Here is a 25720-nt window from a genome sequence, read left to right on the forward strand (position 1 = left end):
ACACACACACACACACACACATATTGTCAGAGCGTTTTATTTTTTTTTAATTGGGCATGTGGACAGATTGAGCACATGATTTCTTTTAAAACATTAGCATGTATAATTCTGTATGTGAGGATCATCTGTCCAAAATGTGGGCTTGTTGCTGAGTTTCTTTATTGAGATAAGATTTTTGAAAAATATTGTCTATAAATCCACTGAATTTGTACTGGATCTACAGTACCACTTTGCACCACATGTGGCGCTCTTTTAATACAATGTAAGCCAAAGTAAGCGTAAGAGAGTCACTTGTTTGCTGCACATATCCAATCTAAACACACATTTTATGGCTCATTGTTGAATTGTTTCAAATAATTATTGCAACATGAACAACATACTCATAAATAAATCTTATTTAGAGAAAATAAACTGGTCAAGTAAATTATACACACATAAGACTGACTGGTCATCATACACGCAGCAAGATAATTTGGCATAATTGCCATCTTTGTAATGAGTTACTCTCTTACTCTTACATTCACTTCCATGGTTTGTGACTATATCTTGTATCTTATGAATTGTTCTATCAGCCTGTTGCATTTTTTAATCTTTTTGCTAGCAAATCTGGTAGCCCTTGGCCCCTCTTCATAATAGGATTGTTTTAAAAAAATCTAATCTTCATTTCAGTTTCTATGCTTAATGTTTTATCTATATTATCTCGTCTTTAATTTGAGGTGAATGATGAGGGATCTTAAGTAAAGATGTTTCAATCTTTGGTGGCAAGTCTATTTGCAAGTGCTAATGAATGCAAAGGTGAAACCTTGATGCTCTTCTTCAGTCTGCTGATGATGTTGCTCAGTGCCTCAAAGTTGTCCACTCTAAACACATGGTCTGGTGAAGATGCGATACTCCTGAGCTCATCTTGTGCTGACTTACTGTTGAAGGCACTTCCAATCTGCCACATAAGGAAGAGAATTAGCATCTCACATTAGGGTAAATTATCTGACAAGGTTGTGTACATCACACCCAGACAAGTCTGATGTTGGATTTTAAGAATCAAATGTTCCTTAAAGTGCAAGGTGCTACCAACACCAAGATCACGGGATCAACTGATGATAGCCCAAATACGGTCTGTGCTGTGCTTTTAGGTGCAGTTGATAAAAATAAAACAGTGTATGTACAGTAAACATATAAGTTAGCACATCATACCCCAATAGCATATCTAGTAATATGTTTTTCATCAGCCAGTGCCGTGACACTGGGATAGCGTGGGGCGTCGAAAGATTGCCCGTCTGTGAGGACAATGAGGATTCTATGGGCATCAGGTCTCGCTCCAGCAGAAGAATCAAACAGGTCTTTCCTGTGTAAATGAATTTGGATTCATGATATATATACGTCAAATGATCATAGACTGTGCAAACATAAGTTCTTTGTAAACAACAGACACAGATACATCATTCAGCTCATATAAGATAAACTCCACATGCAGTTTTTCCACAGATTGGAAAAAGTGGTTAAAGTCCGTAGTGAAAGCCTAGTTGAGGAGTTGAAGGTAATGTCAGTGATTCTGAATGACAACACATCTGTTGATTTTTTTTCTGTTTTTCCAAACATTAAGAAAACACCAGTGAGCTCACTGCAAAAATGGCTCTTCAAATATAAGACAAATTATTACACATCTAAGCATATTTGTACGGAGCCCGTGAGGTGACATGAAAAAAAAAAAAAAACTGAGATGGGTATGTACTTGGGACAAACACTGACTAGGTTTGCGAGATCTTGAGTTTGTTTTGCGAGATCGAGTTTCTTTTGCGAGATCTCGAGTTTCTTTTGCGAGATATTGACTTTCTTTTGCGAGATATTGTGTTTGTTTTGCGAGATCTCGAGTTTCTTTTGCGAGATATTGACTTTCTTTTGCGAGATATCGAGTTTGTTTTGCGAGATCTCGAGTTTCTTTTGTGAGATATTGACTTTCTTTTGCGAGATATTGACTTTCTTTTGCGAGATCTCGAGTTTCTTTTGCGAGATATTGACTTTCTTTTGCGAGATCTCGCAAATCCATCAATGCAGAACCACAAACGTTCTGGAGAGCTTCAGTCACTGAAATTACGTTGCAGTGCCTTGTTTTGCCAGCATGCGGCGAACAAGAGCAAAACTAACGGGCTTCGCGCATAAATGCAGGCCAGGCTGCAGTGTCATTGTCGGCGAAATCACTGAAAGAGACGCAACGGGAAGCAACGGGAGCAACAGCACCGGGCCGGTCTGGAGGGGAGGGGAGGGGAGGGGAGGGGAGGGGGGGCAGAAAAATAAATAGCCTAATTAAATAAACACTTTCTGTGGTGATTCTGCATTAAGTGTGCATTCATCGATGTGTCTCACTTACCAGCTTAAAGCGTTGTTGTTGCTTGTTGTTTCTGGCAGTTTCCCTATTGGCTGTTAACGATTTATTTTTAAAAATGTATCAAAAGTTAGGCTACCCCTCCCCTGTGGGGAGTAGTAGGCTACGTTAGACGTGACCTGTCAAGATGTGAGATTGAGAGATTCTGTTCTCGGTAGCGTAGCCAGAAATGTTCAAATGGGTGGCCATACAAACATTAATCATAGGCATGTTATATTTATGTGGAATTTATTGAAGGCATTTGATCATAGCTGACAAATTACGCAAAAACATTTCCAACTGGAGCAAAACAATGAATGTAGCTTCAGTGCGTCACATGAAACACAATTGATTGACCATATTGGACAACTTCAAAGCCTTATCATAGGCATGTTATATTCATGACATGAAAAGTGGAACTTATTGTACAAAAATGACACATTATGCTGTGGGCTAAACATTTTAAACTTGCGCAAAACTGCATGAACCCAGCATCGGTGCGTTGCATAAATTAAAACACAAATTGAAGCAACAGCTTGACCATCGGACAATCCTACTGCAAAGCCTTTTCATTGGCATGCAGCGTTTATGACATAAAAAGTGGAATATGAACGCATTTCATCACACCTGACAATTACGGAGCTGCCGGCTGTAGCCTACGCGATTTTACTGATTCTTGAACTATCAGCGCAGTGTTGACTTGCGCGTCTTTTTTAGATGGTGAACGTAAACGAAGGAAAGCCTAATTGGACGGGCAAGACTGACAAGTAAACAGGCCTGGCCGCAGCTACGCGTATGCTAGGCAAAACTAGTGGGAAAATGGCTGTAAATAAATTTGGTAGCCAGAAAAAAGAACATAAACAGAGGATAGAAAATACAAAAAAGGAGGGAGAGAACGCAAAGAAGGTAGGCCTATGGTTATTGGCTTCACATTCGGGCAATAGACGAGTTCGAGGATAGGCTACGGTAGGACAATGATGACATTAATACAGTAGCCCGCTGTGGCATGGTCGCTTGCAATTGTATGGTTCATCTATATTATTTTAAATAATTGATCTGAATTGCTTGATGTTTCTCCTGGTAGCCTGTGCTCGTCTGTGCTGCGTGCGTATACCTAGACCATAATGGCTGTTGCGGTCGTGGGCGTGTTGCTCCCCGGCACAGAATAACGTAGAACCGGCCCTGTCTAAAATCAAAAGACTATCACTGTGCGTGTGTGCCGGTAACGTTAACTTCTGGTCTTGACTCACTGCAGAATGCAGCGGCTTGTTCACTGCACTGGAGAATACAGCTAAACAAGTTAAAGAAAGGGAAACGAAACTTCATATTTTTAAAGCCTCTGAAATCAAATTGACTATTGAAATCGAGGTTTAGGATGTAGGAGCGATAACGGCCCCGCCCCCCCTCGGCTTTTTTCACAAATCGCACCCTGACTAGGTTGGCTTGTCAGTCAGTGTGGAACGCAACCTCAGACCAACGCAGATGCCAAAATAAGGAACTGCAACCTAATTCCAGTGGCTAAAGCTCTATGGGAACATGTCTAGGGGTTCTCATAATGCATTGATGGATTTGCGAGACTGCCAAAAGAAAGTCAAGATCTCGCAAAAGAAACTCGAGATCTCAAAAGAAAGTTAATATCTCGCAAAAGAAACTCGAGATCTCGCAAAATAAACTCAATATCTCGCAAAAGAAACTCGAGATCTCGCAAAACAAACTCAAGATCTCGCAAACCTAGTCAGTGTTTGTCCCAAGTACATACCATTTCTGTTTTTTTTTTTTTTTACCTTCGTTTTTTTTTTTTTTTCATGTCACCTCACGGGCTCCGTATATTTGTAATTAAAGGAGTACTCCGGCCATTTTTAACATTGAGTGCAGTTGCTTGAGGTCACCAAGTACTGTAGAGAAAAAAAAAAAAAATCAGTGCTACCTAATTCACCTACTTCAGCAGCTAATGCAACTACAAAGCTAAGCTCTGGGAGCATCGCTTTAACAGTGCCTTTGATAGATAGATAGATAGATAGATGGATAGATAGATACTTTATTGATCCCCAAGGGGAAATTCAAATTTGTGCCTCTTTAACAGACTCAAAATGTCACTACAAGTGTTGTTTAACATGAACAGGGTCCTTACAAGACACCGAAATGTGTGTTAATCTCAATATTGTGAAGAAACAGTATTTCCAGGCAGTCAGGCCTCTGCTGTATGTTAAAATAGAATAGAATAGAAACTTTAATTGCCACACAACAATGTTGGTGGTATTTTTTGTAGCTCAGTCCGTTTGGGGGGGGGGGGGGGGGTGGTTAATAGCGGGAGGGGATAAATTAAAGAAATATAAATAAATAAGTAGAGTTGCAAATCTTCAGGAGTTCAGGAGTCTAATTGCTGAAGGCTAGAAGCTGTTGAACGACTGAATGTGACAAAAAGTGTTAGGGGTTAGGAATCACTTAGAGTCGCTGACAGTTCCTTTAACAGGGCAGTTGAGATAGATAAAGGTCTCGTGCCAGACAACACAAATCTTCATGTAAGACTTACACAACTGTCCGGACAGCATCTGCAGTATATGTGTCTCCTGCGATCTGCTTGATACTGTCCAACTGATTTTCCCATCCTGTTCTCTGAAACTGATGGAAGGTCACATGGATGCTGGTTTCAGTGGAGTACTGTGCAAAGGCAAACTGCAGAGACAAAAAACAAAAACATAAAAATGTTCAGCAGATGGCGTCACGTCCCCAGGATATATATATGGATATCTGGACTGTTTATCTGGATGCTTTATTCATAGTGTTTTACTATCGCTAACACAGAGATTGTGAAATTAGGGCCATCTTTACCAAAACATCCAAAAAACACTAGGAAACAAAAGATCACAAAGACAAATTTTAAGCAATTGATAGCCTCGACAAACAAGCTCAGGGACCTCCCTAACTCAAATTTGTGCATTCTGTTTAAGTGATGCTTAACCTCTTTAAACACTGCTGATTAAATACAAATTATTTAAGAAATACAACTGCACACAACAAAACATATATCACTGATTCTTGAGATAAGGGACAAAAGTACTTTTGAAAAGTGACAAACAAAAAATTGATACTACATTCATTTGAATTGGATATCGTCATAAAATAGATCTCATCTATCATGCCTGAAAAGGAACAGGTTTTTTATTAACCACTTTTTATAAAAATTGACATTTACTGACTTAGTAACTTGTCATTTGTCAACTCCGTCTGACACATGGAAATATGTTTTTTTTGTGTGTTTGATCAATTCACTGTAAAGTCTTTAAGTGTGTAGAAATGGTGTGCCTTAGCAAGGTTTAGTGATAAATTGCATTGTATACACTTTTAATATCATTTTACATTGTTTTGGAATAAGCCATTTTAAATTACTTTAATTTAGTTTACTATTTTTTAATTTTTATATACAATCAGTGGTTTTGTGCACACAAGACACTGATGCATGTAGATAAGTTGGTGTTTTAACTCAACTCAATTGAACAAAAGAAACATACATTTTTTTTTATAAAAATGAAAAACCTCCATCTTACACTGTTGACATACAACTGACGGTGTTGACACACGTTGACCACAAGGGGTGCTATAATTAGCAACACTTTCTCGTATCGACACCAAACTTGGTACGTAGATTCGGGACCACATGCTGAGGACGCACAATAAATTGTATCACCGTTGACCACAAGGGGCACTATAATTAACAACACTTTCTCGTATCAACACCAAACCTGGTACGTAGACTCGGGACACCATCCTGAGGACATGACCATTAGGGGGTTGCTAAAGTTACAGGAAATGAGCTAATATCCACAACCTGAGGATGCACAATAAATGTAGTCAACGTTGACCACAAGGGGCGCTATAATTAGCAACACTTTCTCGTATCGACACCAAACTTAGTACGTAGACTCGGGACCACATCCTGAGGACGCATGGCAAATTTAGTCACTGTTGACCACAAGGGGCACTATAATTAGCAACACTTGCAATGGACAAACGGCACTGTGGAAGGCCCCTGGTAAGCAGTGCAGTTGAGAGACCCTGGGCAGTGGGCAAGTGGTGCAGTAGAGACCTTTAGGCAATTGGCAGGCGAAGCAGTAGAGACCTTGGCAATGTCAAATTTATCTGCCATCTCAGCAGCTCAATTATCTGCAACCAGCTTGGCCCCCTCATTGCCGATTTGCAGCTATATTTACACATCTTTCCTCTGCCATTGGAGTCTATGGCAGCCCATAGAACCGTACAGTAAAAAGTTGTGAAATTTGGCACACTTATTCTACACAGGCCACTGACCACTTTTGCCAATGTACAGACCCCAGACCTCAAAACTCTAGCGCCACCAACAGGTCAAAACTCATCAATATTGTAATAGCATTAATGCAAGTAGCTCTGCAATGCTTAGACCTATGAAGCTGAAACTTGCAGAGTTGATTAAGGCAAAAGGTACGGAACCACCCACCGATTTCCAAGACTTTATCATGCTCAATCAATTTTTTAACAGCATTAATTCAAGTAGCTCAACAATATTTGCACCTAAACTTGCTCAGTGGATTAAGGCAAGAGGTATAGCCCCACCCACCAATTTACAAGACTTTACCATGTTCGTTGTAGCGCTACCAACAGGCCACAGTGAAAACATTCTGACGAAACTTGACACATATGATCTTCAGACCAAGCCTTACAAAAGTTACGAGACAGATTTTTCAATTTCAAAAGCATCTGCCTGTGAGAACCAATTAAAAATGGCAACAAAGCCGCCAAACAGGAAATAAGCTCATATCTCTTAGTGCCTAATTATATAAATTCCAAACTTGGTTCATGCCATCAGGGCATGGCCCTGACCACACACACCAGCCTACATGCCACTAAGGGCCCATCCCATTTCTCCCCCCTTAAAAGTTCCACTTGGTTTTGATTGCCCTCAACATTAAAACCCCCTCGACAAGGGAAGTAGAGGTGAAGATCTTTCCCTATGAATTGGGACACCTCTATATGCAAATTAGCGTAGCCAACATGCTCACCTACATCACGCGCAGCACCGACGTGTCTACCGGTAGCATGCCCTTTCCAGAGGTTATTGTTGTGTGGGCTGTGCTGGTTTATCTACGTCTGGTTAATCAACAAAGATATACGTGTTCATGTGAATGCCAGAACACTCACCTTAAATATTGACGAAACTACCCAGATCAGATAACGTTATTTGATGGGCAGACTCTCAAAGCACTCAGCAGATATCATGAACATCGTCAGATACGTGAGATATTTTCTGACATTAGTGTTCAAAACTCAACAGTCCATTAGATGTTCATCAAACTAACATATTCCAACATATTTCGAAATTTTAATATGCTTATTTGCGAAAATATATGAAAAATGTGGCCGGCTCGGTGAGCTTGCACGGTTTCCTGGGTAATTTCATCTCCCACTTCATTTTAAGCCTGCATCGGTCCTGGCTATATTTTGAGGGTTGATTTTAAGGGGAAAATAGCACTTCCCCTTGCTCCCTAAAGTAATGGGACACCCTAGCCCTACACGTGCACGCGCAAAAACGAGGGTTAGGGCAAAAATCTAGGGGTAGGGGAGGTATTGGGACGGGCCCCAAGTCTTACCCTCTAGTGCCACCAACAGTTCAATCTGCTCAACTGCTTCAACAGTTTTCTAATGCAAGAAAAGCTTCAGAGGCTACAAACTTTAACCAATCTTGACAAGAATTGGCACATATGATCTTTAGACAAAGCTCAACAAACAGATTTTTGACCACTAGGGCGGCGCTAGAGAAAGAGAGACTCAGGACTACATCCGGAAGACGCACAATAAATTTAGTCACCGTTGACCACAAGGGGCGCTTTAATTAGCCACACATTCTCATATCGACACCAAACTTGGTACGTAGACTCAGGACCACATCCTGAGGACGCACAGTACATTTAGTAATGTTTGACCACTAGGGTGGCGCTAGAGGAACAGGAAGTGCTGATGCATGTCAGTTGCAGAGCAGTGCAGATGAGAGACCCTGGGCAATGAGCAAGTGGTGCAGTAGAGACCTTTAAGCAATTGGCAGGCGAAGCAGTAGAGACCTTGGCAATGTCAAATTTATCTGCCATCTCGGCAGCTCAAGTATCTGCAATCAGCTTGGCCCCCCTCATTGCTGCTTAGCAGCTACATTCTATTCTTGTTTTTTTATCTGGATAAAACCTTCACTTTGTGTTGTTCAAAACGTTTCAGTTGGATTGGAATAAATTTGATCCATAAAATTAGGATTACCCTGTGCTGTAACGTTATGGTGTGCCAACCTCCACAACCCAACAGTATTCTAACAGTACTCTATTCTATTGTGCTAATCTCCACAACCCAATAGTATTCTAACAATACTCTATTCTAGTGTGCTAACCTCCACAACCCAACAGTATTCTAACAGTACTCTATTCTAGTGTGCTAATCTCCACATCCCAATAGTATTCTAACAATACCCTATTCTAGTGTGCTAACCTCCACAACCCAACAGTATTCGTACAGTACTCTATTCTAGTGTGCTAATCTCCACAACCCAATAGTATTCTCTCAACTCTCAACCTAAGGATCACCAGTACAAGGCATCATCCCATTGAGCCACAGACAATCCAAAACTTTAGCAAGTCACATTCACATGGTGAAAATGTGTATTGGTGAGCACATAACATCAAGGAAACACAAAAGGCCCAATTTCACAATAGAATTTAGGCCTTTCCTAAAAGAGTACACCTGAAAAATGGTTAACAAAGAAGTTCCCCTTAATGCCATACTGTGTCTCAGCAATTCTTGGAAACTGATGAGCGTGAATGTTGATTGCCATTCAGGTGCTGTTCAATGTGAATCTTAATTGACCAATAGCATGTGCAGCTTGATCCTAAAGCTCTAGCGGGGATTCAAACTCTCAACCTAAGAAACACCAGTACAAGGCATTAACCCACTGAGCAACTGACAATCCTACATGTTGGCCAGTCACATTCACATGGTGAAAATGTGTATTGGTAAACACACAACAAGAAAAACTCCAAGCATAAATTTGACAACAAAATGAAGGGCTTTCCTAAAAGAGTACACCGGGGCAATTAGACATTTGTAGAGAAGAACACTAATGGATGAAATATAAATATGATAGACTTAATGATGAAGGAAAAATAGTAAACAAAGAAGTTCCCCTAAATGCCATAGAGTGTCTCGGCATTCTGATTCTTGGAAACTGATGAATGTGAATGTTGATTGCCTGATGTCATTCAGGTGCTGTTCAATGTGAATCTTAAATGACCAATAGCATGTGCACCTTGATCCTAAAGCTCTAACGGGGTTTGAACTCTCAACCCAAGAAACAGTCACATTCACATCGTGAAATGTGTGTTGGCAAACACACCTCAATAAAACTTGTATACATTTGACAATAGAATTAAGGGTTTTATAAAAAGAGTACAGATCTGAAAATGTACACTGTTAATGGTATCCACCTAATGATGGTCGTATGGTTGCTATCCAAGAACAAAATGACTCATATAGGAATATAGGTGATATAGGAAAAATGGGCTGAGTGGTCAAACTTGATTGGCCCATATCTCTGAAATGGAACAACATATTCAAATTTGGTCTAAACATTGTCTGTGAGAATTTTGGTGAAGATTTGATCGATCATTTTTGAAGCCTTTGAAACGTTTTATGATGTTTGGCTTTTCTCTGAAATTGTGGCAAAAGTAAACATTTTTAGAGAATAAGACCAGGGTGAAAAAGATGCATCTGAGTTTAGAGATTAATATTATGAAAGCATTTTGAGTCTAGGTCAATCTGGTAAGGAGAAATAAGCATAATTAACTTTTTTTGCCAATAGCACCACCTTTGGGTGCAGTACCCCAAATTTTGGTTATCGGTAGAGAGGGGTAATGGTAACCATACCTGAAAATGTCAAGAGTTTTGGAGTTACGGTTTAGGCTGCAGTATGACTTTTACAGAATTTTGGCAAAAAATGAACGGTATAGGGGTCCTGCACTGCGCTGCTCGGACCCCTAATAATAATATTTAATTGGACAGATGATGCATCAAGAAAAACTAGTAACTCAATGGGTGCCTTCGCCCCCAAAAAGGTAGAATCACTATGGGTTGCCACGCAGCTTCGCTGCTTGGCCCCCAATAATAGGAAAAACTAGTAACTCAATGGGTGCCTTCTCAGCTTCGCTGCTTTTCGTTTTTACTTCATCTGCCTCACATTTTCATCTGTTCTTACGACTAGTAACCAAAACCATATGATTTACTTAATGTTATACAAGAACAAAATAGAATTGAACAGAATTGAGTTCAGACTTGAGTAAGGTATTTTGGGTCTGGCCCTCCTCAACAGTCCCAGTTTGTCATGTGGCCCCTTGGGGAAATTAGTTGCCCACCCCTGGTTTAGGCCTTCAGAAGACACATTTGTACTCAACATAGGCTCTTGATTTATCTTCCTTATTGAGATAAGTAGAAACACTCACAAAAAGCAATGAACAGAAAATAAATTCCTCCAGGGTCTGAACAGCAGACCTCACAAATCTGAAAAATCATTTTGTTTCTCATTTTCAGAGCACCCAAACACCTTATGTGAATATACAAATATTTTTTAAATATTTTTTTTCTTTATTCTCCATGATCCCTTCTTTTTAAAAACACTAATTTAATAAAAACACTAATTTTAATAAAAAAAGAAAGATTTGCATAAGACAAGTCAAATTGGTGTTTTTAAAAAGAAGGGATGGCACTTATTAGCAGCTGTCAATATCTTGTATAACATAATTTTCCCCTCTCTTTAAATGTATTTTAGCTCTTGAACCAAAAATAATATGGACTCACTGCGGTGTTAAACTTCAGGAGACTTCTGGTCACATCTTTCACAAACGTTTTCATGTCCAAGAACTGCTCTGGGTTGACACTCCAAGATCCATCCATTAAGAAGGCAATATCAGCAGGTTCTGAGGAGGGAACATTTTGTTGATGATTTTACATCATTACAATATGGAATGTATTCAAAAGTTGAAAACTGAAAACCTAGCCTTCACTGTAAATATTGTCCATTCAGCAGTAATGACCGCTATGTTAATCCAAGAGCTGAGTGATAGCAATTATTTTCATAGACTAGGCCTACACAATGGGCTTGTTAACTATGTTAAGGGACCTGTCACAAAGAGGATGCTTTGCCATCGTGTGTGTGAGTACAAGAGAGAGGGAGAGGAAGAGGTGCATGCGTGATGGCAAGTGTTACGGTTGAATGGTTTAACAAAACAGTTTTGAAATAGTTCTTAGGCTATTTAAGCATACAATTTGTGTCCATATGTAGGCTTTAAGCTACACTTTTGTGAGCCTAAAAGGCACGTTAATAGCCAGCTCAGGACGCGATTTACTTCAGGTCGGATTAAATTACGGCTGGCCCTGGGTGCCTGTAGCCTATTATTTTCTGACAGTCCGTTTCAAAAAGGAGCAACTAGACTTTTTGACGTTCACTATCGCATAATTTAGGACTTGTCTACTATGTAGGCCTAAGGGATAACGTCCGCCAAGGTGTCTCGTTATTCACAATTAATGGACGAGGCGGAGGCAAAGAACTTGCGACGCGCAGCACCCGAGTTTGTAACTAGGCTAAACAGCATATCACTAACGTGCATCAATCGGGAATTCGCTAAATGAAGAAAGTGGGTGCATTACTTATTGATCCGGATCAAAGAGACAATAGCTTACAAAGTGGTGTTTTTGTAACTTCAGTGTAGATGATTGTGATTCATTGCAACTTCAGCAATGTAAGTACATTCCTTAGGCTACCTTCGAAAAATAGCTCCGTACAGCTGAAGCCCAGTTAGTCTGCCTCAGTGAGAATCCTAAACTTTCTCTGTGTTCAGTCTTCGATCCTGATTTGCTGCATTTGTGCCAACTAACAAATCAGACGGTGTAGTGGGCGGGACAATGCTCTCGACCACAGAGTAGCAAATGCAGGGAGTGAGAGACGCTTTACAGACAAAGTAGCGCGTTTAATTCTTTATTCATTTCAATATCGGCTTATCGGTGGGAAAAATGACCGATACCGATTATTATAAAAATGCTAAATATCGGCCCTAATAATCGGCCCGGCCGATAATTGGTGGACCCCTAATCAACAGCATTTTGTGTAGTAGGCTACAGGCAATATGACACAAGTTGGAGCGAGGTTGGTAAAGGATATTCCCGCAGCTGTAATTCGGCTGTAGCCCATATAGCAAGCCTAGCCAATATGACACGGGTTGGATCGGGGTTGGTAAAGGATATTCCCGCCAGGGATTAGAAATGGTTCAAAGAACGAAAAAACAGAAATTAACAATATTTTTGAACGAACGTAACCGGTAACGGGAGCAAAACCAATTACACTTTTTCTGGAGTGAAAACGCTATTTTCAATTTTAGATAACCGGTTAATAATGGTATTTATCGTTCCTATTAACCTTTCTTTGAATATTATTCAAAAGTCCATAGGCTTGGAAAGTCACCTGCCCACACAATGTTCCCCAGACCCCTTATGGGATGGATTTAGTCAGATTTTATGAAACAGTGTCTCCCCTGTGTAATAGGCTAGACCAGTGTTTCTCAAAGTCTGGTCTGGGGACCACTGGTGGTCCGCAAGCTATCCTAAGTGGTCCGCTAGCAGACATGGTAAAATATTATATAGATGAGGTTTTTGCAATATTGAACCACCTTGTATGTAAATCCAAACGGTTCTGCAACACTGCCTATGTACTGTAAGCAACGCCAGTTTAAATCATATGATTCCTCTAACACAATAAGCAAGGTGCAAACAGAATAAGCAAGGTGGTTCAGTGAGTAGGCCTACTGTGTAATATACTGTTGAAGTAGGTTTACAGTTTTTTTTTTAGATAGGTGGTCCGTGAAGTTTTTTTTTTATTGGTTAAGTGGTCCTTGGTCTGAAAAAGTTTGAGAAACACTGATATAACATACCAGGGGACAAATAGTTAAAAGAATACAATGGTAAACAGACAAAAAAATAAAGGACATGAAGGAAAAAAAAAAATGCATTAATAAATAATGAAAATAAAAATAAATACACGCAGTGTGTAAACATGCCCAAAATTGGTGCAGTACAGAGATTGCGGTAGGCATCATTGTTGTGGTTGAATTTCAATTCAATTCAAATGATTCAAAGAGGCTGCAGACATCACAAAATAAATTAGTGAGGCTTATTCTTAAACCAGGTCATAAACAGCAGCAAACTCATTCATTTTCAAATCTTAGCATGCTGATAGCAATATGCTTGTACGTTCTCGCTGTGGCTTGTGGGGTAGGTGGGTCAGGTGACGAGCCGTCGAATCACAGCACAGCACCCCGAATGCATTGCAACACACCTTCATGAAGAGACTCATCGTTAGGTCGGCTTTAAATAGCATACAGAATCTATTGTAATTCAACGTTGTCTGTAAGCTCCACAGATCGTGGCAAGACAATTGAGTTGATTGTGAGCTTCTTGCCGGGCAATGATGACTAATGTGACTGGTTTGACTTGAATGGTGGCACTGGTGTTGCATGGAAGTCTATGATGTCTGAATGAATATGGGTTTGTCAATGATATAATCTATACAACTGTATACATGGGTAAGTTTGAATGGAGCTGGCTGGGTATTGAACTGGGTTGGATGGATTTGGAAAATATATATATTTTTTAATGACCTGTATGAACATAGCCTGGCAATTTGCCATCCCCTTGGTACGCTTCGCTTCTACAAGGGTCTGGGATCTCGGCTATTGACGAACGTTTGCAAGCTGGATGCGTGGACTCTGTAGAAGTTTGAAACGATTGGATCTGATTTCACCCAATCGCTAAAGGTTGGCCGTGACATATGTTATGCGCCAGCTCGATCGTGAAGTAAGCTACACTACAACACTCAGAAATTGCCCACAACCACCAAAGCGAACAAGATGGATGTAAATGACCATGCCAGCTTTGCGATACAAATGTAAGAGTTAGTGGAAGAATAGCAAATAACTATTCAACAGTAAGGTTGAAGATAACATATTGTAACGCCGATGAGAAGTTAGGAGACGGGGAGGCTGATATATCGTTCCAAAACTCCGGTAGTTTATTTCCTATAGATGTACAGGCTAGTGCACGGGCAACAGGAGGTGTCCACTACAAAACAACAAAATGATCGCTGATAAATCACGGTCTCAATCACTCGTTATTCACACTCATCGGCCAACAACACAACGCAACACAACTCAGTCGCACGTAATCCACTTCTACTCTGACTAAATTTAGACGTCTTAGAACCCCCTATTCTATTCCCTCCCCTTAGCAATCGCTAACCTATCCATACACCTAAATATTCCCTCCCGGACACCTCCCCCCAATCAAAATACATCAGAACTCATTGACACATTCCATGACACAGGAGGGAGAGGGAGACACAAACACTCGCGCACACACACACGCACACGCCGGGAACACAGAAAGCCCAACACTGGGGCAAATAGCCTCTGCGATACAATATCATCACAATTGTCAAAGCTAGATGTGATCATCATTGAAAACACGCCGCTTCATACCGGGTCTGCCGCACATGCTGTAATTTAATATGAGGCTACTGCGCGATACAAATCAAATGTTTCCCAAATCCCATAGGGAGTAGGGCCACGACATCTTTGCCCGAAATAAAATGTGTTAAACACTCTTTTTGTTCGGTGTTCAGTTCCTGAATATTTGGAAGCGTAGCCAGCACGGACTGAATTGCTTCATTAACTTATGCCATTGCCAAACTCCTCGAGGACTACAATTCAAACACAGCGCAGAATCTCGACGTCGTCTCTCACAACTCCCGCCTCCTGCTCGCTGATTGGCGCGGAGTCGAATCTACCGCTGCGAACGCGGCCAATGGCCGGAATCCCAGACGGAGTGGTGGAGGGAGATGAAAATCGAGCGGAAGTACGTAGGAAGGCAATTAAGGCCAGGCTAGTATGAACATGGATTGGCTTTAAAAAAAGATGGGAGAGCACAATCTTTTTTACATGACCTTTACAACGGGTGCTGGCAAGGCATTGAACTGGGCTTCATTCGAGGATTCCAACGGTACCTCATTTATGAAAATCGGACATACGGGTCAAAAGTTACATGCACATACCTTCATATACACAGACAGTCCAGCCCAGCCCATTAGGCAACTGCCAGATGGCTTAGAACTCTGCCAGGTGCAAGCTTAAGTCGTTAGAGCTGTGATGTCATAATCGAAATTCAAATCCTGAACATTCCGCCATTCATTTAAATGGGGCCAAAAACGCAAGCTACACCGGTTCGGGCTTGCTAGATCAAACCCACTAATAGAGGGAGAGCAGATAGCTAACAAACGTTCAGAAAAAGTCCTGTTGGCAAATTTGAGGAAAAGTCGGTAAAGGGGCTAGTTCACACAATTTGAGGGTGCTGAATTCAAATAGTTTGTTTACCAAGCTCAATTTTGAGTTTTAAGCTTGCTAATTAGCATAATTAGCATAATTCACATACTTTTTGGTTTTGCCATCAGATATCATAGGAATTGCAAAAAATAAGGCATTAATATACTCTTTATGTATCAGATATGTTGTAGGACAGGACAGGAATTACCCCAATGACTCAAGTAGCAAATAAAAATAAGCTAAAATTAAAATATAAATTGAAATAATAGCTAAAATTCAGTATGACGTTTAGAAGCAAAATAGATTCCTTGATAATAAATTGATAGAATAGTAGGTGACTGCTCATTTTTCTGTAGAAAGTACTTTGTCACTAACTATTATGAAGAGTTGTCAGTTCTACAGAGGATTTACACTGTATTTTATTTTACTGTACGTCTGTGCTTGCCTAGTTAAAACATTTCACTGGTGCTCTTTCCTATTATTCAAATTCCAGCCATGCAAAAAAATGGAAAAGTGTGCATATTTGAGGGTTGCTGAATAGTGCTATGGAGATTGCATTATTTGCAAAAAAATTAGACAAGATATCCTTTATAGTGCAACAAAAAGAAACATTCTCCAGTGCATCATTACTGCATATGATTCTGAAAGGGAAGTGGACCTAGGACAAATCCTCAGCTATGAACTGATTAATGTCCCTGTACTGTAGCTATTGCAGATAGCGATGGTTATTTTTCAAGTGGAAATAAGTCTATCCTCACTCAAGTGCTGTCTAGCAATGTGGAATGTCCAGTAGTGATCACTGCAAAAACTGCTCATTCAACACTGGTAATAGATGTTCAAGATCTAGTTATGTCTAGCAGGGCCGTAGTCACCATAGACATTGAGGGGGACGTGTCCCCCCCAATATTCAAATATGACCAAAATGTCTCCCCCAATATACAGACATAGAAAAATAAATAAAGAAAAAAAACTCTACAGGAAACCAACAACCACCACCATCTGAAATTTAATCAAACATAAATAACGCACAAATTAGTGACCTAGTGATGGTTCCAGAGTAGCCTACACCCCTGAGTGGTTTGACCTGGTGGTTTTCCGATTTCGTTAGTGGCGTGCGCTATCAAAAGCTTCCATTTGCTGCCCCCTACCAAAGATCCTTGATTAGTGTACTCCGCTTTAACCCTCTCTGACCCTACTGCGGTGAGGTAGGGCTGGCAACAATATCGCAAAAGCTCACAATTCTCACAAAACTTGTTGGAAAGGTGTAGCACAGGCTAAGGAAATCCCATACATTTTTGGAGCCGTTTAGACTCAAAGGGAACTTTGAAACATTTTCCATATTGTAAAGGGACAGAGCAGACTACTTCTTGAGGAAGCTTAGGTCATTTAATGTGTGCAGCAGGATGTTGAACATGTTTTACCAGTCTGCTGTTTCTAGTACCATTTTCTTTGCAGCCATCTGTTGGGGTACCAGTATCAGGGCAAAAGACACCAAAAACTCAACAAGTTGATTAAAAGAGCTGGCTCTGTAATTGGAAGTACACTTGAACCCCTAGAGTTAGTTGTTGAGAGAATGATGTTGCAAAAGCTCCTTAACATTATGGACAACACCTCACATCCACTGAATGTACTACTGGTACTACTGGAGTGTTTTCAGCTGGAGGTTGCTCCAACTTCGCTGTAGCAAGGAGCGTTATAGAAAACCATTCCTGCCCACTGCCATAACTATTTACTCCCCTTTGTGCCGTGAGAGAAAATCTTATGCTGAGAGTCAATGCAGTTTACAACCTCTTTAACAGAGACTATATCCAATTGTATTTATTTTATTTTTTTTATGTGTGATATATGTTTATATTATTAATTGCTGCTGTAACACCATAATTTCCCTGTGGGGATGAATAAAGTAATCTATCTATCTATCTATTCTCGCAATGATAGCGAAAGTGAAAAGTTTTATTTTAAATGATGAATTTGTGCAAGCATGTGTCATTCATTTCTTTCACATGTCTTACAACATAAATAATGCATTCATATGTTAGTACTAATGCCAGGAATTACCCTGTTTATAGGCCTCTTAGAAATGGTTGTTGCATCTTGCATATTATTTAGATGCGCACTCGATCGCGCATCCATGCAGGCAAAACGTAGGAATCAAATGTGGCGACGGCACACAAGTTGGAAAAAACGTCGTAACAACTTGTTTGTGATTTTTAATAATATTTTTTGCATGGCCCTCAGACCCCACCACAGATTTGGTCCCCCCCAATGTTGACATCATGACTACGGCCTTGGTCTTTAGGACACCCATCTGACTGCAGCACATTTAAGAAGTATGCAGGAAAGTTTGTAAGAAACATTTGTATTGTTAATTGGTATTTGTTATGTGGTAGCAAATGATGTTGACTATCAAAGAAATAGACCTAATGTAGGAATGCACACAGATATTGCAACAGATACACTCAGGCCAATCCAAACTTTTCTCATCTGTTGTTCCTCGTTGGTGGAACACACTGCCAGTTCCTACAAGGGCAGGGTCATCCCTTTCCATTTTCAAAAAACTCCTCAAGACCCAGCTCTTTAGAGAACATCTCCTTTCATAGCACCACTTACAACAAGTCTTGCTGATGCTAGCACTTACCAGCCGTCTTGAACTGACACTCAACTGTTTAAAAACAGCACTCACTGATGCACTTATTCTTACTGTACTCCGTTTTTAAATTGTCCTAAAATTGTTGAGAGAATTGCTTTAAAACTTAACTGTTACCATGTTGTTAGTCGCTTTGGTTAAAAATGCGTCAGCCAAATGTAATGTAATGTAATGTAATAATGGTGTAGACCTAAGACCCAAAGAGTGGTTGAAACGTACTTATTAAATAACACTGGGAGCACAGAACTACAGAACAGACTATCTTTACTTTTTTCCATTTGCAACTGTCAAAGAAATCCCATAAACACAGGAAGGCCTAGGGTATCCTACATCAGATGACCTAAAGATTAGGCTCTTCTGCATAGCATTAAGTGATTGGTATGCAGTAATTTGAACACTGACCTTGATCTAGCCTACTTTGGCTATTTAAAGGTAATTTATTGCCAAAACATCACACAATATAAATGAGCTATAACAAACAATAAAGGACTTAACAAACTCACACACAAACTACTATTTTACTGACTACAAAAATAATAATTATGTAGGAAGCTTAGAACTCCTCTCCTTTGGTCAACCCAGAATTGACCAAAAGTGCACCAAATTCAACACAAATGACTCAATACACTTGGAGGAGGCCTGCTTCCTTTCTTTTTCCAGATATTTTAGGATTTGGATATTGTTTCAGTATTGAGTATCAAGATATGTCAGGTATTGTATCGAAGTCATAATTTTGGTATCGTGACAACACTATGACAGAGCCACTCTGTTTTCTAGATGTCGAGGATCGGAGGCTCTACCACCAACAAGTGATGCTGCTCAATGGCATATTAGAAGAGCACATTCTCAAGCTCTAGTATGAAGGCAAGCACACATACCAAATCCAGTGTTACTAGAAGTAAAATGTTTTTTACTTGCCGGTTGTTGCTGATGGTAGATGCAGTTCTGCATTAGGCTTATTCCCACTATCTAAGTTCATATGTACTGTAGGATATATTCTGAGTTGAAGGTTATCTGTGCAATTTGTTATTGTGATGAAATGCATTGAACACCACGAGTGACTCACTATGTTAGCAATAAAAATATGGTTGTGTTTTGATTAGAATTTCCGAGTTTATTACATGTTAAAGGGAAACTTGGCAGGATTTCCCCCTCTGCTGGAGAAATTGTGCATTATGCTATTTCAAACTGTGGAAAAAGGTAACGATAAAGCACATGGATTTGTTTACAAGCTAGCAAAACGGTTAGCATAAGTTTGGCAGACAATGTGGATGTTACAAGGTAAGAAACACGATTTAAAACTAGTTTCTTGTTTCTCACTTATCTTTTCGGGACGGTAGTCTCAATGTTGCAAGGTTGGTTTTCCGCCTGGGGACGCTAGGGGCAGCGGGAAAAGTCACCATTTTCACCGGAACAGGTCATTTAACCATCCAAATGATTTCTAAACGGGTTTATTACGTTGAAATAGTTGCCAAGTTCCCCTTTAACTGTAATCATGTTCCCATTAAATATGTTAATAAACTATAGTATGGCTTCTTTAATGCTCAAACATGTATTTAGAGAACACTTTTATTTGGTTTTAGTGATTTACTTTTGAAATCAACCCAATTTAGGGAAAAATAAGCAAAAATAATCGCTATTTTATGTTAAAATGCTGATTATGCAGCTTAGAACTCAGAATTGAGCTTGGTAAACACAATATTTAGAATCAGCACCCTCAAATTAGGTAAGAAGGGTGGTTTACCAACTTTTCCTCAAATTTGCCGTCAGAAGTTCTCTTCTGTGAAGCTGCTCTCCCTCTATAATAAATAAAGTAAACTTAAGAAGAACAATAGTGGGCTTGCTGGATCAAACCCATTAATAACAAAACTTAAGAAGAACAATAGTGGGCTTGCTGGATCAAACCCACTAATAAATAAATAAATAAAGACAACTTAAGAAGAACAATAGTGGGCTTGCTGGATCAAACCCATTAATAACAAAACTTAAGAAGAACATAGTGGGCTTGCTGGATCAAACCCACTAATAAGAAAACTTAAGAACAATAGTGGGCTTGCTGGATCAAACCACTAATGACAGTAGGTCTAGTCCTAGCTGTGCAAATTCTCTCCACTCAGCGCGTGCGAGGCAGATCTGGCAGTGATACTTGCAGCAGGAGCAGAGGCGGTGTGACACGGGGCAGAGAAGCCATTATGCATACTCTATCGCAAGATGATGGGAATGCCGGATTTGAGTACTCGGCCAATGAGGAGGAGTACCAATGTTGGATCACACCCTTTAATCAGCCAATTGGATATCATTGGGAGAACTCTCCAATGCCAATTCGCCCCTAGATTTTCTATCACTCTTTCTTTCTGATGATTTCTGGAATTTACTTGTAATTGAGACAAATCGCTACGCCCATCAGTTTTTAGACTCTCATCAACTCCAGCCACACTCCAGATTTCATCAATGGTCTGACGTAACTGTCAGTGAAATGAAAGTCTTCTTTTCTCTGCATTTGAGTATGGGTCTGGTAGAGAAGTCAGAGTTGGAGGATTATTGGGCCGAATATTGGCCAACAGCAACACCTGGATTTGGCAAGGTGATGTCCAGGAATAGATTTGAGATGATTTTGTCTTTCCTTCATTTCACCAATAATGAGGAGTATGTTGACAGGGGTCAGTCAGGTTATGACAGGCTATTCAAAATCCGCCCAATTATCAATTTGGTCATCCCCGGTTCAGCAGTGTATGATCCATCTAAGCAGCTGTCACTGGATGAAATGACCATAGCATTCAAAGGGAAATCAACCCTAAAAATGTATAACCCAAACAAACCAGACAAATATGGCTACAAAGTATTTGTTCTGAGTGAAGCCAAGTCAGCTTTTTGTTGTGGCACGCCCCATATGCTACAAAGAAAAAAACTACATAAACATTCATCACTGAGCAGCTCAACATATTTAGCCTAGGCCCACTTCCAGACTTGTTGTAAATGGCTACATTTGGCCTTGGAAATATCTGCGATCCCTGAGGGCATTTTAGTTCTGAAAACTTTAACCATCAGCGACACATGGAAAATATAATGCTAACTGAAATAAGTGGTAAGTACAAGTAATAAAAAAACAAGTAATAACAGTGGTGGGTAGTAACGCGTTACAAGTAACGCAAATGAGTAAAAAAGTACTTTTTTTCAGGTAATGAATAGCCTACTTTCCACATTCCTTTTTAAGGCTGTAATTTTACTCTTACTCGAGTAAATATTTGAACTAGAATTGTACTCTTTACTCAATTACATTTCCCATTGGGCCTTCATTAAAATGAGTATTTTGATAGAAGTAGGCTACACATATCTTCGTTGACTGGAATACAAGCATACACGTTAGCGACGTGCCCTCCCTAGGTTGCAACATTGTTGCGATTACACAGCAGAGGAGACGAGTCGGCCGTTACGTTGGTACTGAGGACTAGAAACGCCATGGATGCAGAGATGAACGTTAGTAGCCTACTACCAAAAGCAGCCCCCACTCCCATGGTCAACGTCTGGCCACATCTGCAACACTGTTCCGTCCCATGCGAAGGAAGGGAGACAATCGTATAATGAAAGGAATGTGTCAGCCTAAGCTTAACAATTTCAGCCTTCAAAATGTTGAGGTAAATTGCATTGTTTTCTATCAGTGGTTCTCGTAGTGCTACTTAGCGAGCTAGTCCTAGCTGTATTCGACTGAAACAAAGGCTATTTCTTGACATAACTCAAGGGTCTCCAAAAACGGTGCCCGCGGGCACCATGTAGCCTGCGGGATGCCTTTACGGCGCCCACAGCGCACTTTCTAAAAATAGCCAACAAGTCGCCTGACCAACTGGTCTATTATACACATAGGTCTATTATTTAGGAGGATCACCCTCGCAAAAAAGAAGTGAGGGTCTGTTTGTCTCAAATGAGTAGCCCTATGATTTTGGATCCTTCAGGTAGCCCTCAATCCCAAAAAGGTTGGAGACCCTGCATGGTATAACTAGTAGAATGTATGCTTCAGGAAGGGTTGACAACTGATTATATGCAGCAATTATTGTATGGGATTTTGTAGATTGCTTAACCAAAATGTAATAGTTGGTAACTTGTTCCTATCATCTCCCTCTACCATTCTTCCTCTCTCTCTCTCTCTCTCTCTCTCTCCCTCCTTTGGTAGTTGTGTTTCAATTTGATTCCTTCAAATGCGCCACTGACTATCAAAATACAGATGCGCTGTTTGAAGTTGCAGTGCTTGCTTCTAAAGGGAATGACAGGTGTCATTTTGATTGGTTTAAGCACCAGGTGCCTGGTTTTTGCACCAGGCGCCTGACGTTTGATAACAAAACCACCCCGAGTGTGGACTGGACAAACCCCTAAATGTATTTAAGCTATCCGCAAGTGACCATGTGTTTTAGATCACCAAAATAGGGCCTGTTATGTCTTTTTCACTGATCCAAGCACATCAATACAAAAATGAAAAGTAACTTGTAATTTGAGTAGTTTCATAAAGAAGTACTTTTTTACTTTTACTCGAGTAGGTTTGTCCAATTGGAATATTTACTTTTACTCAAGTAGATTTTGAAGGAAGTAAATATACTTGTACTTGAGTATAGATTTTCAGTACTCTACCCACCACTGGTAATAACTTTCTAAAACAACATCAAACTATTAGGCCTAGGTGAATTCACAATCCCACTCAGTGGAGATTTTTTAGTTTCGCAAAATGGCAGCTGCGGGAACGCAAATTTGCGAGTGATCACAAGCTCACCTCATCAAGTCTTTCATGCCACCGTTGGCCAAATAAAAAATAGTATAAAGAAAGGCCAATCACTATGCTCTGTCTGTCATTCTCACTTGTCACCTTCTCTCTTTCTCTCACCCTCGCATGAAATAGACGTGCGGAGATTCTAATTCACACGCTCCAGGGAGCTTTCCGGAGAAGTTGGATGTTTGCTAGTTTTTGCGTAACTTGTTGTTTCAACTTAAATATTTGTGTCCATGCTGCGAAAGAATTTTATGTCAAGATAACAAAGACAATGGAGTTAACTCAAATAAATCTTGCTATTTGACTCAACTCAACTTTAGTTTGTACATAACTTGGTTTAGTTGATATAACTTGATTACTTTAGTTGATATAACTTCACCACTTAATATCCTTAGTTGATATAATGTGATACCTTTAGTTGCTTTAACTTCAGCACTTGATACCTTTAGCTGATATAACTTCATACCTTTAGTTGATATAACTTGATGACTTTAGTTGATATAACTTAACCTTAGCGGAAGCTTGTTCCCAGAATGCAACAGCCCAGTCAACATATTCTTAAAGATATTGCATATGAAGCCATATAAAGAAATGTAATCTTGAAATAAAATACAATTAAGTGACAGTGACACTAAAGGCTATACTGTTGTTGTCATGTTGTCATGTAATTGTTTATTGGTACCACAAACCATCAAGTAGATGACCATCCACAACACCTTAATCCTGTGCATAGTGTTTAACCCTTTGCAGGCAGCACACTCTAAAGTACCCCATTACTGATGACGTGCAGTCTGCAAAGGGTTAAATTATTGCTGTATGTATACAATATGTACATAACCCTAGTTGTGCAGTGATGTCATTGTGAATAAAAAAGTTTACAACTATTAGTCCATTTGATACAGCTTTAATAGGGGGGGGGGGGGGTGTTATTACAATTCCAAGGACCCAGCACTGACAGGGGGCCCAAGAGAGGCCCCTCCCCGATAATACTATACATTATTGGGGGGCCCAAATTCTGCAGCAGCGCCCCTGCATACACATAAAGCAAGTAAGCATTGAGTGCCCAACTTTGTGACACCGCCAAGGGGGGAGATGAATGCTAATTGAGAAAGTACCATAAAACTTCAAATAATAACCGAGTCCCAAATAGACACCTGTCTCTTTTAAACGCCTGGTGAGGCTACAGGTTTGGGCTAAAGACCAGTCTGAAATAGAGGCCTGGTCTGTTTTTTAGATTTGGGTTGTATTCAATCTTCTAAAACCCTCGGATCGTCTGTTTAAAGCCTGTTACAGAAAGGAGTTGCAGCGGTGTGAATTAGTCGTTGCGTTAATTATGATCGCGTTCCATTTAGAACGTCTTATTGGGGGTGAAATAGACGCTGCACGTCGTTGCAAGCCGTCGCAAAGCATTCACCATGTCTAGTCACAGTTGCAAGGTTTTAGAATGTTGCATCAAGTTGCTGGTTTATAGAATGTTGCAGCTCATCTCGTCGTGAATCTTTGGTGTGAATTGGGCTTAAGCCAGTATGGTGCAGACTGCGCACGCTAACGTTATAATTAGATGGCATTAAAAGACTGCGGTGGGGAAAAGCTAGAGTTCCAAATTGTATAATTTTTTTCAAAATGAACTATGCCTATATGTCCGATAGGGCTGGGCGATATGGCTGAAAACTGTATCACGATATAAGTATTTCATATCAGTCGATATCGATAATTATTGATTTAAAAAAAAAAAAAATCTATTTCAGATAAGGACCAGAAGGGGAAAAAAGTTCAATTTAAACACTTTTATTTTAAACTTAACCTTCCTCTGATTTGAATCACCTCAGTGAATTCAAATCAGTGAAAAACACTCAAATAAATAAATGTGCACATAAGTCTGAATGAACAGCACTGGTTGAAGCCTGGAAATATTGTAAACAAAGTAGCTAAATTTGCTAGTTTATCATAGTTCTACTGGTTAGACTTCAGTTTCCCCACGTGTGTTTAAGTTTCAAATGAATACTTTTTCTCCTTAGGACAGGCCCGTTTGAGTCTTGGAAAATACTTTTCCATTTGCATCGGGATTGAGATGATTAGAATTTAGCAGTCAATTTGAATGCAACAGTTTTGAACAAATTCGTGCAGCGTGCTAATGATGCTAACCGGATTTAATAGCAATTTAGCCAGTCGTCTTGCACGATTGTGAATGTTTGGATTACATGTGCATGCTGAGGAGGGATGCGCCTGTTGAGGTTGAGAGGGAGAGAGAGAGAGAGAGAGAGAGAGAGTGCACGGGGCAAGGACTCAAGAGTCTGTGTTGAGGTAGGCCTACTTCTTTTGTCTACTCTGGTAGAGTTGCACATACTAGCTACAATGCAAGATATATTTAGCCTATTTATTTATGGACAACGTAAGGCGGGAGGTGTGTGTTGCTTTTAATTATCGAATGTTCTATCGAACGCATTTTTATTGATATCGAGTACATATCTATTGCGATACATATCGCTATCGTTTTATCGCCCAGCCCTAATGTCCGACTTTGTCAT

General features: G+C 40.0%; 1 protein-coding gene across 7 annotated transcripts in view; it reads right to left on the reverse strand.

The window, feature by feature from the left end:
* Positions 1-25720, reverse strand: part of LOC143101192 (basement membrane-specific heparan sulfate proteoglycan core protein-like) — a 74378-nt gene that overhangs the window by 1632 nt on the left and 47026 nt on the right. For 6 of the 7 annotated variants that reach the window (XM_076264601.1, XM_076264597.1, XM_076264599.1 and 3 more), the window contains 4 exons: positions 11222-11340; positions 4893-5035; positions 1192-1342; positions 803-937 (listed from right to left, as the gene is read on the reverse strand). In XM_076264601.1, coding sequence (XP_076120716.1) covers positions 803-937; positions 1192-1342; positions 4893-5035; positions 11222-11340 — 548 coding nt within the window. The remainder of the gene's footprint in view (positions 1-802; positions 938-1191; positions 1343-4892; positions 5036-11221; positions 11341-25720) is intronic. The other variant, XM_076264596.1, reaches the window with a different exon arrangement.

Source organism: Alosa pseudoharengus, unplaced genomic scaffold (assembly GCF_046254945.1).
Source record: "Alosa pseudoharengus isolate Yale_2024_CS ecotype anadromous, Long Island Sound unplaced genomic scaffold, YU_APseudo_1.1 YU_APseudo_1.1_scf_30, whole genome shotgun sequence".
NCBI classification, from domain to species: Eukaryota; Metazoa; Chordata; class Actinopteri; order Clupeiformes; family Clupeidae; genus Alosa; species Alosa pseudoharengus.